At 37.0% G+C, this 16,093-nt stretch overlaps 1 protein-coding gene across 5 annotated transcripts in view; it reads right to left on the minus strand.

Annotated features, from left to right (window-relative positions):
- Positions 1-676: 676 nt before the first annotated feature.
- Positions 677-16,093, minus strand: part of LOC149804098 (uncharacterized) — a 60,931-nt gene continuing 45,514 nt past the window's right edge. For 4 of the 5 annotated variants that reach the window (XM_089954059.1, XM_089954060.1, XM_089954058.1 and 1 more), the window contains exons 4-8: positions 15,609-15,755; positions 13,847-14,190; positions 11,983-13,239; positions 11,265-11,502; positions 8,370-10,476 (exon numbers count right to left, since the gene is read on the minus strand). In XM_089954059.1, the coding sequence (XP_089810185.1) occupies positions 9,982-10,476; positions 11,265-11,502; positions 11,983-13,239; positions 13,847-14,190; positions 15,609-15,755 (2,481 nt within the window). In that variant the 3' untranslated portion in view covers positions 8,370-9,981. Of the gene's footprint in view, positions 1,094-8,369; positions 10,477-11,264; positions 11,503-11,528; positions 11,592-11,982; positions 13,240-13,846; positions 14,191-15,608; positions 15,756-16,093 lie in introns of those variants that run through there. The other variant, XM_089954062.1, reaches the window with a different exon arrangement.

The raw sequence follows: 16,093 nt of genomic DNA on the forward strand, positions 1-16,093 counted from the left end.
AACGTACACACACACAAATACACACACACCCCTAAGAGGGAAGAAGAAAAAACAAACCCAAATCGTACTATCGACACAGAAGGGAGGGAAGACAAACCCCAAATATACTATCCACACACGGGAAAGAGAAAAGAAAAACCCCATACCTACTATCCACACAGAGGCAAGAAACAAAAGACCCAATATACACTATCGACTCAGAGGGAAGAAGAAAAAAACATAATATACTAACCATACAGAGTGAAGAAGAAAACCTTTATATACTATCCACACAGAGTGAAGAAATAACTCATTATACATACTATCCACACAGGGTGAAGAAATAACTCATTATATATACTCTCAACACAGAGTGAAGAAAATAATCCATTATATACATCAACACAGAGTGAAGAAAATAACTCATTATACATACTATCCACACAGGCTCAAGAAATAACTCTTTCTATATACTATCAACACAGAGTGAAGAAAATAACCCATTATATACTATCAACACAGAGTGAAGAAGAAAAAGGTTTTTGAAAGCACCTAAACCCTCACATACAATGACCAACACTACCAATCACCCACACCCACACATGCACATGCACACAGTCCAAAACCAATTTAACCCGTTATTCTATGGCGTCAGTGTGTGATTTTAGAAAAATCAAGACACAAAATGATGGATGAACAGACTGACTATTTTTCACCCACTTGCATGCCTAATGTGCGTGCGTGAAGGAACACATCCATTCCATTTCAGTTCTAACTAAAACATCACCCAGAGGGATAGAGAGAGGTGAAAGAGCACATATTCATGCAGTGTCAATCAAAACAAAGTACACCATCCTTATTATAAAAAGTCAAGACCAAGAGACACATGCGTTTTCTTTCTGGTCTATTCTCTTTTAGAAGGTAGCATGAAATTTCACATCAGGGCCAACGCATTGGCTCAAATTGTCAATTTTTCCATTTCCATCTCTTCACTGGCACATGTTCTTCCTCATCATCAATTTCTTCTTCTTCTTCTAAACTCCGCTCCACATTCTCCTCTTGTTTCTGTGTCTTCTTCTTTCTCTTGGGGCACTCTGAAGCCGTGTCCTTTCTCCTGAAAACGATAACAGGTATTTTGACTTTTGTCTCTTTTCTTTGACGAAGTAGGTATTCTGGAGACTTGTTGTTGTGGGGTTTAACGCCATTTTTCAGCACGATAGGCTATACATGGCGGCCAGTATTAATGGTGGAGGAAGAACCCGGAAAACCCCGGAAAGAACCACCGACCCACGAGAAGCTACTGGCAGGCTTTCTCACATGCCCACATTGGCTGAATCTTAGACTCGAACCGCCGCAGACAGAGGTGAGGTGGCAGTGATCCGTAACGAAGAGCGCTTTAGACCACTCGGCCACTCGGGGCCCCATTCTGGAGACAATTACTCATTTACCTTGCAGATATAGCAAAGTTCATCAGCACTTATACACTTTCGTATGACTCTCATCAAATCAACGACCAGAAGAGTAAATTTTGTTGACACTTTCGCCTGTGAATTATGCCTTCTTATGACTCTTAGCAAATCTTTGACCATTAGGTCTATCTGTGCTGACTATTCCATCTTCTTGATCGTTTGAGTTGAATGAATACTCTAAATCTAAGACAGTCTGCCTATATACAGGGACCTACTGCGTATGAAACCTAGTCAAATGAAATTTTGCAATAAGATGGTATTTGTTCCGTTTGAAGATACCTCTCCAAAACTGTGATCAGTATTTACCATAAATAAGTGAACTGTTCCGGTTGTCATGTATTGTTTTCTCCAAAACTTACACCCTAACAATTGTAGAAGGATGTTTCTCTTCTATCAGTAAATAGTTAGATGAAATAAAATCTTGAGTTGACAATCTTGTACATTTCAGGTATCTTAGCTTTATCTTTATTTTGTCACTGCAATGTGTCACGGTAAAAGTTCATAATATAAGATCTCCCGTTTTTATTTTCAGAAAGGCAACAAACACACTGCTTTTTTCAAGAAAGACGCGAGTGGCATTTCACTGTATAACCCTGCCTATGGTTAACTCTGACTTGTAAAGCAAAACATGCGTTCAGAAAATGTTCTTTTTCTTTTTTTTTTTGGAGGGTGCTCTCACCTGTTTGATCTTCTCAGACCAGTTAGGGAGGTCCTCATGCCCTACTTGTAAATGTTTGCTCTATTGTATATTTGATTGTGTGGTAAATGTTTGCTCTATTGTATATTTGATTGTGTGGTAAATGTTTGCTCTTTTGTATATTTGATTGTGTGGTAAATGTTTGCTCTATTGTATATTTGATTGTGTGGTAAATGTTTGCTCTATTGTATATTTGATTGTGTGGTAAATGTTTGCTCTATTGTATATTTGATTGTGTGGTAAATGTTTGCTCTATTGTATATTTGATTGTGTGGTAAATGTTTGCTCTATTGTATATTTGATTGTGTGGTATATTTTTTATATTTATTTTTTTTCTCGTATTTTTCTAAATAATGTTTTTGTTTTATAATTTTTGTTTTCAAACTAAACATTCATCTTTTTGTAGAAAAAGAAACATTCTTCTGCCATCCTTGCGTTTTCTTCCTCTATCTGCTTTCTTCTTTTCTCTTTCCTCCTAATTATGTCCTTTTCTCTTTTTGTGGTCTGAAGTTACTGTAATTGCCGTTGTTGATAATTCGGGTGTCTGCTCTTTCCTATTTTGTTCGCCTTGTGCCATTCTCTTTGATAATTGTCTTTCTGCATCTTGGTCCTGTGCACTAGTATGTTGCTTTTATTTAACTATATCTCTACTCTCTGTCATTTGTCCTGTCGATTTTATTGATACTGTTGGTTCAAAGTTTGATTTCCTTGCTGTTCCAGTCTCTATTGTTGTTGTTGTTTTTGGGGCTTGTACCTTTTGTTGTTTCTATTGTTCCCATTGTTGGTCATTTTGTCTCGTTTGCTGTTGTTGCTGTTGGTTCCCTTGTTGTTATTGTTGTGAGTGATGTATTTGATGTATTTGATCCCTCTGTCTGGTTGGTGTTTCTTGCTCTGGTTGTAATCAGGTTGTTGTTGGTGTAATGGATTTATTGTTTGTAGTAACCCTCGATTTTCCTCTCGTGCTGGTTGTATTTGTTCTGAGATTATTATTGATGGTTGGGCTTGTAAAGATTTTTCTTTTCTTTTTTGCTGGTGCTGTTGACATTGTTGTTTTGGATATTGGAAATTTTGCAGTTTTGCTGTTGCTTGTTGTTCTTGTCTTTCTTGACTTTCTTTGGATTGTTCCTGTTGCCGTTCTACTTGTTGTTGTTGTGGTTTCCATTGTTGGCGGTTTGGTTCTTTTATTTGATCTTCTTGTTGTCTTTGTTGTTGCTGTTGTACCTTCTGCCTTTGATTTGAAGTTGTTTGTTCTTGCTGCTGTTGGATTTGTACTGTCTGTTCAGTGTGGATTTGTTTCTCTTTTCGTTGGTGTTTCTCTTTTCGTTGGTAGCTTTGTTGTTGTTGTTGTTGTTGTTTTGGTCTGTGCATTTCCTCTATTTGTTCGTCTATGGATATTTGTTGTTTTTGTTGTCGTCTTTGTATTCCCTGTTCATTTATCCTTGTCGTAGTCTCTTGGTTTTGGGGGCATTTGTGTGTTGTATGTCCAGTTTGTTGGCATCTAACAATGTTCGATCTATTTTCTCTATGTTTAAACTGTCGATAGAACAAGGCGCCTTGTGGTGCTGCTTTTGTTCCCCTGCCCTTAGATTTGTAAAAACTTTGCAACATTTTTGGTAGCGTAAGCGAAACACATGACATCTCTTAAATTTAGGATATATAGCAAAATGTTAAGCAGTCAGTCGACAATACATATCACACTACCCTTTGTATATGATTGATGAATGAATGAATGAAAACAATGATTATTTCTTACACAGAATGTGTGGTTGTCTTAATTATCTTTGTCATATAGTACCGCAAAAAATAACAACCTAAAATGGTGTCCTACGTTGTTTTTTTTTACCATTCTTTCTTTCTCTCTCTAATATAATGTTAAGTCTCTCAGCCAATCTCTAAAAACACTCAAGGTTAAAGTACTGCCCGTTCTATTGTCACCCAATGTAGTAACAATTGTGTGCGTGTGCGTGTGCGTATGTGTGTGTGTGCTTTCGCTTACACACATGTCGTTTGCACAAAAATTAAAATACGAAGATATAGCAACCATTGACGTAAACCATTTAATTTAATCGTGTAGATCGCTAGCACAAACCTCTACCAAATCGGTTTTAAAGGTGTTGTGTGACACGGATCGCCATAGTCGCTTGGTGTCTGCGTTCTCCATGGAAAATAGATCGTTTTGTCTAGATTATAAAAAATTAATTTGACTAAGCTTTACACACTACTTGAACTCTTTTTATTTTATGGAAGTTCATTTCTGCGTTTCTCAAATGTGGTAATATGTTTAATGGACCTTATGAATTTCTTTTGGCGTGAATCAGGACTCTTGGTTTTGTGACATAAATGGAGAGCGTTGATTCAAGCTCACTTATGTTGTCTTCGAAATCGCTGATACGGATTTGAGCTAACACTTCAGCTTTTGTGTGAGGCGACACGGCACGTCGTTGCCTCTTACTTTCTCAGTAAAATCGTTTCTTCTTATTGCAAAATTTTATTTGACTAGGTTTCATACGCAGCAGGTCCCTGTATATAGGGAGACTCTCTTAGAGTCAGAGTATTCATTCAACTCTCTAACGATCAAGAAGATGGAAGAGTCAGCACAGATCGACCTGATGGTCAAAGATTTGCTAAGAGTTATACGAAAGCTTAATTTACAGACGAAAGTGGCCAGAAAACATACTCTTTTGGTCGTTGATTTGATGAGAGTCATACGAAAGTGTATAAGTGCTGATGAACTTTGCTATATCTGCAAGGAAAATGGGTATTTGTCTCCAGAATACCTGCTTCATCCACGAAAGAGAAACAAACGGCAAGATGTTATTGTTGTCAGGAGAAAGGACACGGCTTCAAAGTGCCTTAAGAGAAAGGAGAAGAAACAAAAACAAGAAGAGAAAGTGGAGAGGGGTTAAGACGAAGAAGAAGAAATTGATGATGAGGAAGAACTTGTGCCAGTGAAGAGATGGAAATGGAAATATTGACAATATGAGCCAATGCGTTGTCCCTGATGTGAAATTTTATGCTAACTTCTAAAAGAGAATAGGCCAGAAAGAAAACGTAAGTGTCTCTTGGTCTTGACATTTTATAATAAAAATGATGTGTTTGATTTTGATTGACACTGCATGAATATGTGCTCTTTCATCTCTCTCTCTCTCTCTCTCTCTCTCTCTCTCTACTCCTCTGGGTCATTTTTAGTTAGAATTGAAATGGAATGGATGTGTTTCTTCACGCACGTGCTTTAGGCATGCAAGTGGGTAAAAACTAGTCAGTCTGTTCATCCATCATTTTGTGTCTTGATTTTTCTAAACTCACACACTGACGCCATAGAAGAACGGGTCAAATGCGTTTTGGAGTGTGTGTATGTGTACGTGTGGGTGTGGGTGATTGGTAGAGTTGGTCATTGTAGGTGAAGGTTGAGGTGCTTTCAAAAAACTTTTTCTTCTTTACTCTATGTTGATAGTGTATATATAATGGGTTATTTTCTTCACTCTGTGTTGATAGTATATATAATGGGTTATTTTCTTCACTCTGTGTTGATAGTATATATAATGAGTTATTTCTTCACTCTGTGTTGATAGTATATATAATGGGTTATTTCTTTACTCTCTGTTGATAGTATATATAATGAGTTATTTCTTCACTCTGTGTTGATAGTATATATAATGGGTTATTTCTTTACTCTGTGCGTATAGTATATAATGGTTTTCTTTTCCTTCTGTGTGGTCAGTATATTATGTTTTTTTTGTTTCTCTTCCCTCTGTTTGAATAGTATATATTGGGTTATTTTTTCTTCGTCCCTCTGTGTGTGGATAGTATATATGGGGTTTGTTTTTTTCCTTTTTCCCGTGTGTGGATAGTATATTTTGGGTTTGTTTTCCCTCCCTTCTGTGTGGATAGCATACTTTGGGTTTGCTTCTTCTTCTTCCCGCTGTGGTGTGTGTGTGTGTGTATTTATGTGTGTGTATTCGTGTGTTTGTATGCGTTCGCTAGGGTTTGTGTGGATAGTAGATATTGTATTTGTATGCGTGCGTGTACGTTTGTGTGGATAGTATATATTGTTTTTTTTTTTAGAGTAACTACTGGCTTATTTTTGATGGTAGATATTGGGTTTTTACCCTTCCCTTCTGTGTCGATAGTATATTTTGGGTATGTTTTTTCTTCTTCTCTCTGTGGTGTGTGTGTGTGTGTGTGTGTGTGTGTGTGTGTGTGTGTAATTGTGTCTTTGAATGCGTTCGCGTACGTTTGTGTGGATAGTAGATTTTGTGTTTGTATGCGTGCGCGTACGTTGTGTGGGTAGTATATATTGGGGTATTTTTCATAGTAGATATTGGGTTTTGCCCTTCCCTTCTGTGTGGATACTATATTTGGTTTGTTTTTTCTTCTTCCCTTTGGTGTGTGTGTTTCTTTGTGTGTGTGTGTGTGTGTGTGTTCGGGTACGTTTGTGTGGATAGTAGAGTTTGTGTTTTCTTCCCTTTCCTTCTGTGTAGATAGTACAGTGTGTGTTTGTATGAGTTGGCTTATGTTTGTGTGGATAGTAGATATTTTGGTGTTTTTTCTTCTTCCCGTGTGTGGGTAGTAGCTTTTGGGTTTGTGGTTAGTATATAATAGTTTTTCTTCTTCCCGTGTGTGGATAGTATATTTTTTTGTTTCTCTTTTCCTGTATGGATAGTAGATATTATGGTTGGGTTTTTTCTTCTCTTCCCGTCTTTGGAAAGTAGATTTTGTGTTTGTGAGTTGGCGTAAATTTGTGTGGATAGTAGATATTGTGGATTTTGATAATATATTTGGATTTTTCACCCTTCCCTTCTGGGTGGATAGTAGATAATATCGGAAGTGTGTGTTTGTATTAGTTGGCGTAAGGGATGTTTTTCTTCACATCCATGCTTGACAAATATAAAATCAAGCGTCCGTCATTCGCGCCATTCAACATTGAATAAACCAAGATGGCAAGTAACTACCCTGAGAAAATGAAGAACCTGCAACATGTTGTGGATAATTGGGGCATGATTGAAGAAATGCTGGTCAATCCTAATGACAATTTTTACCCTTATAGTCCCCATTGAGTCAAGATGGAAATCAACAACTTGGGAAAGTCAAAGGACATGTTAAAGGAGAGGATGAAATAAGAAAATGAGGAGAAGGAGGATGAAGAGAATAGAATAAGAATGAGGGCATAGAATAAAAAGATCGAAAAGGAAGAGAAGAATGAGAAGAGGAAGAAAGAGGAAGAGGAGAAGGAAAACAGGAGGAGGAGAAAGAAGAGAAGAAAAAGAAGAAAACAACAATAATGAAACTCAGAAGATGGTGGAAGAAAAGAAGAAATTAGAAGAACAAGAAGAAGAAACACAAAGGCCCTTTTCAGGCCACTCGTATGCCTCGAAAATATTTGCTTTCTTGCCTAATTTGTTTTAGTCGGTTGTATAGTTGTTTGTGTCATAGACTGATGTTCATCAATCTACGTCTGTATGTTGTATGCGTTATATATGTATTTTTCTCTGTCTGTCTTTACTGTATGATCCGCCAGTCCCGCCCCCGCCAAGCGCTGTTTTATTGGTATTGATATGAACTAGCTCAACATACCCGTCAAACCGTACCCGCTATCCGTTGAACTAGCTGAACCTACCCGACACCAGCTGAACTAGCTTAACTTGCCCGCTAACCTCTGTTACTGTTTGCTGTTCGAACCGATTGAATTCAGTCCCTTCCAGCATTGTTACCAATTTTGAGTACCGTGACGTCACCTGAGCTGTTCCATTCCTATTGTCCCTATACAACAACCCTACTTTCACTTGTCCGCATACAGTTCCAATATTCCCCATGTTAAATTCCCGTTGTCCGTATATCGTCAGGGCGTGTGTGTGTCTGAAAAATCTTGACCGTATATCGACCCAGGGGGGGTCTTGTAATGTATTTTTCCGATGTCCGTATATAGTCCCATATTACTACTACTAGTATATATATATATATATATATATATATATATATATATATATATATATATATATATATATATATATATATATATATATATATATATATATATATCCATTGAATTAATGCCTGAAAAAGAAATTTGGGTCAAGAATAAATCATTTCAGTTTGAGTCACCCATGACGAACACTTTGATGGCGTATAATTTGCTCTTCACAAAAATGGCTCTTAAAGTGCTTTTATGTATAGCACTTGTTGTGAACGAGTTTGGATTATGAAAAAGCTATGTACACAACATGTTTACTTGTATTACTGAATACCATTTATTTAAGATGACTAGAGTCATACGGGTGTAAGCACTTACTACGTAACTTTCTGTATGTAATTTAAAAGTAATTAATATTGTTAGCACTGTCCGGGTTAGCACTGTACGTTCGTAATCAACACAGCATTGATTATAATAACAGTACTTTGTACAGGTTTCCTTAAGTACATTATGATTATAAACATGTCCTGAAATGTAATTATAAACACATATTAGACCTTCTTTCAACCTACATAAACATGTACCTTTTCACCCAGGCAAACCAGTATCCTTTTAAAAAATTTTTTAACCACTTTGCGTAACTTCACAATCTGATTAAAATCAGATTTTCACTGTTATACATGAAGGTCTGACAGCGACCGCTTAGGGGTCATGTTTCCTTAACGTGTGTTATTACCATAATCGCTAATTTTATCAGCAAATCAGCTGAAGTCTTACATCTTCGCATTTGTAGACTGAGCAGTGTGATGAAGAGCGTGAATGTGTACCGAACGATTTGATTCATTTTCAGATTTTTGAAAGCTGCATTTCCATTGGCTAATTCAAACGTCACCAGGACATGACCCCTAAGCGTTCGTCGTACGAAACGGAAATCTGAATTTAATCAGCTTGTGTAATTCATTCTACATTCCACATGGCTATGTTGTGGATAGATATATCGCACTGATTTATGCAGTAGTTATTATTATGCATTGCACGTCATATTATATTTCTGTAAAATAAATTATAAACTCGTGTCCCAGGCAATTGTTAGACAGTACGCTAATGCATTTACATCTTCTATTTGGATGTGTTGGTGTATGCATGCTGCTTAGAAATTGCAGCTTTTGCAGCCAATCGACTTGAGAGAAAAAAGAATAAATAAGCAATTTACAATAAACACATAGTCATGGTCAGATAATGACCACAAACTTAATCTCGCACAAAATTAGTGATATTCGTCCCTGTAATACTGAAGGGTGATTGTGCATTTTAAATCACTGTTGTACCTTAATATTCATTTAAGATTCATTGTTTCACGAAACCGGACGGTTTCTAGTCCATAGCTTCTTATATAATATAACGGTCAGTTGATCGCATGGCGATTGACCGTGTCAAAACAGCCCTCATGTACAAGCGATCTTTTAAGTTGGAAATGATAATGCTTTAATTATAATACACATAATCCCTTGAACAGTTTACGCAAGGGATCTGGGTTCCGTGTCTGTCTTGCGACTCGGGTTATTATTAAATCTCTCTATCTGACTTGGAAAACCCTAACACAAAACATGATATAGATTCTTAACGTTGATTTGGCTTTCTGTGGTCATCTTAGATAAATTAAAACTGGTGTCTTGCCAGCAGGACAATGACACTAGCTGGTAGGCATAAACAAGACTCTCTTTAAATTTCCGGACATTCAAAGCATATGCGTTATCTCTGCAAAGAACTACTGACATTACACTGCGAAGAAACCATCCAATCCAAGAAAAAACACCATTAAATGTCACTATTATTTGTCCACTCAGATATCAGACTTTCTTGAGAGTGCAATCGAACTACCATACGTTGTAATCATTCAAAATAACTGTGGTCATCAGGATTTATCAAGAAACTTGCTTATCTTGCGATTTGCGCTTAAACGCTCGCAATCGATTTCTGGCAGTCTCATAGTTCTTGAAAGCCTGATCCTCACTCTTAACGTGCGGTATAAAGTCATACACTTCATTTGCAGTCGGACGTCTATCCTCATCACGGAACAAAAGCCTAGATACCATATATAATGTCTCTTTGCTGACAGTATTGCAACGTTTGTCTATCTCAAGCATTGAGGATGCATCCACTTTGCTAATAAATTCGCTCAAAGTCCATTTCTTTTGTGGCCCAAAGACGCCCTGTTCAAAGCTGTTCCGGGCCAGCACTTCCAGAATAAAAAGGCCAAAAGAATACATATCGCTGGAGCTGATGTACAGATCTCCGGTAAGGACCTCTGGTGGTAGATAGACAAAGTCTCCAGCCTGAATAATGTCCCTCTCAAGTGGTAGAGTCGCCAGCCTCGGCAAGCATGCACCTGTAAGTTTGACGTCCCCGTCTTCATCGATCTGAAATTACCCATTAATATAGCGGATATATGGCGTTTTGTTTTGCACAGATAAAAACCTATTGACTGCATTTTTTATTTGTTTTTCAGCCATCATTTGTCCTTGGCTATTTTATATAACATATATGTGTCTAATATATCATTTCTTTTTGCTAAATAACGAATTCAGTAGACAGAAGCAACAAAACAAAATAATAAAAAAATATGTTTTGTCAGCTCATTCTCAGTATTTTGGCATAAGATGACAAAGAAAACTGGTGGGATTCGGTCGGGAAGGTCTGCTGCACTAAATACGTATCATACAAATGCAAATATTATCACCATGCAGTATGTCCTATGCTGATAGTTTGGATATGTAACGTTCCTTTCAGCGTCAAATATAAATATGATCGTCTTAACTAATACATTGAATTTCTTAAGAATATGATAATATGAAGGTATTACACAACTGAAAATGACATGAGTTCAAGTTAACACGTGACGAAATAACAGATTATTGACAATGAACCTGAACATTAAGGAATAATTGACAATCAGCCTTAAAAACCGAAACAATCCAAACAAAATAGTGAATAGTTATTGATTTCAGCTGTAGTCTGTACTTATAGCAAGTGTGGAGGTGATAACATTAATAGTAGTAGTCGTTGTAACTATAACGGAATGAATAGAGATAATAGTAATACATAAAGGATGGGTGGAGAAAAGAATGATAACGAAAGAGAAAATGGAAGTGTGTCTTACATGGAAGTTTATGTATGTTTGAGTACATAGTGCAGCCCTGTTACTAACCGTGACTGTGTCCTGTGTGAGCTCCATATGAACTAGACCTTTCTGATGCAGGTAAATCAGCCCGATGACCGTGCCTATAAGGATGCTTGGAATTATTTCTTTAGGCTTCTGAATAGCGTTAAAAAGGTAGCGACGGACAGACCGAAGAGGACCTCCGTATATATAGGCCGGGACGTTAGAGTCGGAGTGATGTATTCCAAGAAAATTGGCTAGGTTCGTTTCAGATATATTTAAACATCTGGAACAAAAGAACAAAGAGCTTACCATAAGACAAGACGATCTCTCAGCGAAGTATGTACCTGAGCAGGATTCTAAAGTCGGAACATGCTGGAAAAATAGTGGATATTTCAAATATGTGAATAATAAAGGGAAAAATGATCAGGTTAAAGTTCGCACAAATTACAGTTAACAAAATAGGAGAACACAAATACAAGAACGACGCATGGCCTAGTTAGTTTACAAAAATAATACTATTCAAAACGAAATATCTGAGACAGGATGTTTTGTTGCTCCATCTTTGTTGCATTTATCTGAACATTAAATTAGTCTGTGCTTCTTCTAAACTTAAAGATGCCAAGACAAAACAGTTTAAAGATGTTGAAGAATCGATATTCCGATAACTTATTATGTATAATGAATGTCTGTTATGACGACCAGTAGATGGGAAATATGAGAAGCAGATCTTCGTTTTACGCAGATGTAATCAGAGGTAACCTACCTAAGCTTTGCAACTTCTTGGAATGTTTCATGGACACCAGAGGAAGGAAGGTACATTCTGAGCACTATGGCGGTCTCGTATCCTGCTTTACACAAAAAAGCGTTATGGGTGATGGTCCACAGTCCTCCTGGTTCCCTGCCCTTCGACCTGTCTGTTCTTGAAGTACTCTCATGGATAATATCGGAAACCTTGAAAGTCTTGCTTATACTTGCTCCTTCTCTAGTTGTTTCCTTGATAACGATTTCCTCGGTTTTGAAGTCAGCAACAAAAATGTTACCTTCCCCGTAATCCATCAATGTCCGCCTGAGTCTTTCGATTTGTGTCATCATTTCAATGTATTGGCTCTGAAATTTTCTTTCTTCCCTGGTCGATTCCTCAAAGCGTTTAAGCATAAGTTCATTTGCTAGAATCATATTCGGTATCTTTTCTTCCAACCGACGGATGTATTCCTGTGGTCGTTCTAAGAGTTTCTCTGCAAAATGCAGTAATACATCCTCGAAGTGACTATTCTCATTAACTGCGCTTTCTGATTTGAATAATACCTTGAGAAGTTTTTTTGATCTTTCGGTGGCATATTTCGAAGGATTATCTTTGTATTCATTCAGACGATTCTTTTCAAGCATTGCCTGCAGCTTTGGTACAAGTCGGACTGCCATTCTAATGGGAAGCTTTGGTGTGTCAATTCTGTCTCTGATCTTAAATGGTGCAAACGATAAGAGAGATTGTGGTAACAGACTAGATCTTCTAGAGCTGGACAATATATTGCTTCCAGTGGATGAACTATCATCCTGGATATCTCTCTCCAAATCAGCCAATTCATGTTGAAGCGAACTAAGCCGCATCCGAGCGTCTTCAATCATTTTCTCCTCGATCCTTTTTATTACACCATTTTTCTCATCCCACTCTTCGACCAAAGAGCCCATCCTGTCAAAGAACGCGTCGTCAATCTTCTCTTTAATCCATAACCAATTACCGTCCTCCGATGATGGGAGTTCATCTAGTGTCCAACAGGTTGTCAGTCTCATACGTGGTATTGTATCGTTCAAGTACATCCGGATGTTTCCAGATACAGTCTTAGCAGCAATTTCTAGATCTGCCCTCAAAGTCATAATGACGTCATCAGCCCTATTTCGAAGGACTGCAAGTTTATTTCTAGTCTGGGCTGATCTTTCCCTATTTTCACATTCCGATCTGTCTAGACGTCTCACCATCCCACGCAGATGATGAACACATCTTCGAAGAACACTCTCGATCCATCTGCACAAAATAAAGTCCATATTACTATTTGTAGTAGCACATAAAACAGGTGCAAACCGATATGTTTACTTAGTACAGTGTATAGATTGCTTCTGCGATTTCGTTGCGATGGTGGGGTTGTTACATATTTATATCACACTTTTAGTTTTCCTACTTATCGTATCATAACATGAAAAATGTATGCGAGAATAAACAATTGAATTGAATTGATTCGGACACAGAAATATCGATCCTTTACTACACACTAATGCATATGGGTTCACATTTTACGCATGAAGTTATTTGTAATGTAGCTGAAAGATATGCATTTTTTTTCATCATTTGACACTTTTTTGATTTAATCAATTATACCTTCAAACCGAAATCCATACAGTAAAATGATTTTATAAATGAATCATATCGGCATATAATTTGTTTGCTTTAAATTTACTCTAGAAAAGAAGGTTACCGACCATAAATATTTGACTTCTATACATTTGCCAAACTCGACATCTTTTAAGTTTTTAATATCTAAGATGCATAGTTATTCTGTGAATGCCAATTGTGCCGTCGAAAACGTTCTCCAAACGCCTGCAAATGGTCACAAATGGAAATCATCTTCACTTACCGATAAGTGGATTTAATTTTGTTCTCCAGGGCATGTACATACAATTTTCTTAATGTTTCCATCAGCAGTATGTAGTTTTCATTGATATATTCCGGATCTGCTTCAAGATCATCTTGGACTTTCATTGTAGAAAAGAATATAACCTGTGATGGATGCAAGTCTGGCCAACATTTTGAAAGCTGGGATATAACGTGTTGCTTCACCATTTCTCGTTCATCTTCCTTTACTAGGTCAAAGCGATTGCAAACAAATATGGCCGACTTGGGATCGTATTTCATAGTCTCAGAATCAACCGAATTGTCCATTTTGCGATGTTCCAGAACAATCCTCAAGAGATTCATCAACTGAAAGATGATACGGTAAACTTGCTGAAATCCAACAATGCTAGTCTCTTTCTCTCTTTGTTATATACAGATATATATATATATATATATATATATATATATATATATATATATATATATATATATATATATATATATATAGATGGATGGATGGATGGATAGATAGATAGATAGATAGATAGATAGATAGATAGATAGATAGATAGATAGATAAGAAGATAAAATTGTTAATTTTTAACTGGCTCCAGATTACACGGGAAATCGAAAGAAATAATATCGAAATGCATGCTATCAGCACAAATATTTTAGAATGGCGTAAAACTGGAAAATGACGTTTCCGACATCGGAAGGTCTTCCTCGGAGAAAATTAAGATAAGACAAATGCTACGTTTGGAGTAAAATTGCCGATGGACTGACACAGACTTTGGCCACGACAATAAATTCGGATATTAGAAATAAAAAGACATGCTGAAATTGATTTGAATGAACAACTCTAGTCCGAAAAGTGTCCGCTTTAACCCACGGCGGGTACGATTCGTCCCGGTCAGTTTGCATCTCTCTCTCTCTCTCTCTCTCACACACACACACACACACACACACACATATCAATTCAATTTTTGTGTTTGTTAGTATGAATTGTATTACTTTCCCTATTATTATTTCTTTGTCATCAGGTCTTTACATTTGTTCTCTCATCTTGTCGAACATCATGTTTACGCTTATTTTGGAAGAAGTCATCATTTTAAAGTCTTCTGTAATCCTTTACACTTAAAATGTTTATAACATATATTTTATCTTGTAATACGTCGTGTTTAGGTTTCTTTGGAAGGTTTCATCTCCATGGCTTGTTTTTGCATTTATATGTAATATCTTTACGTTTGATCGGCGCCATATGGCCGTTGCTGTGCTGAAGTACGTTGGACGTTGTATATATATACATACGTACCTAGCTAGCTACCTGCCTACCTACCTACTTACCTACCTACCTAACTACCTACCTACCTACATACATACATACGAACGAACGGACGGACGGACGAACAGACAGACAGACAATCACCGTTATCAAGGACATATAAGTTATAGTATTACCAATACCATTAATTACAAGCCTGAATAGTCAATGCCTCGTTTTTACTGTTACTATTGTTATTTCTATTACTATTGTTATTTCTATTACTATTGCTAATGCTGCTGTTAAAGTCATTTCTAGCTCAGCTATTAAAAACGCCGCTGATGGTGCAGCTGCTCCGTGTTTTTTTATGTAGGACCATCATCGCCATCATCATCAGCTGCAACATTACCTCTGCTATCTAGTATGGATGCGCTTGTGGATGCTATTTCTTCTAATATCATATTTGTTTTAAAAAATAATATAACGCTAGTTATATTTTGGTCCGAACAATACAAATACTCACGCGGTCTTCTTGGACACCACCGGCAGCATCAGTTTTTATGACGTACATAAATCCCTGAATTTCAGTCTTGGCTATGTAGTCAATCACTAGGTTTTCGAGAAATTCATTCTCCCCTATACCTGGAGAATCCACCAATACGAGCCCTGCCTTAAAAATAAAGTAAGTACAACATGCATGCAATCCTCACAAGATAGCTATTTGTTGGTACATTTCTTAAAACGTTGTGTTATGGAGAATTTACGCGAATTATAATTAATTTGCTACACAATTGCAGTATCCTGAACCAAAGAAATAGCAGTGAATTGATACAGAAGCCAAGCAATATTTAAGTCCACGGAAATAGCAGTGAGCTGGTACAGAACCCAAGCAATATTAAATGCCAAGGAAATAACAGTGGGTGCTTACAGATGCCTAGCAATAATAGGATCAAGAAGAAAACAGTGAATTGGTATAGACGTCTAGCAATACTAAACTCAAACGAAATA

This window comes from Sinohyriopsis cumingii, chromosome 3, assembly GCF_028554795.1.
Source record: "Sinohyriopsis cumingii isolate HCF-2022 chromosome 3, ASM2855479v2, whole genome shotgun sequence".
NCBI classification, from domain to species: Eukaryota; Metazoa; Mollusca; class Bivalvia; order Unionida; family Unionidae; genus Sinohyriopsis; species Sinohyriopsis cumingii.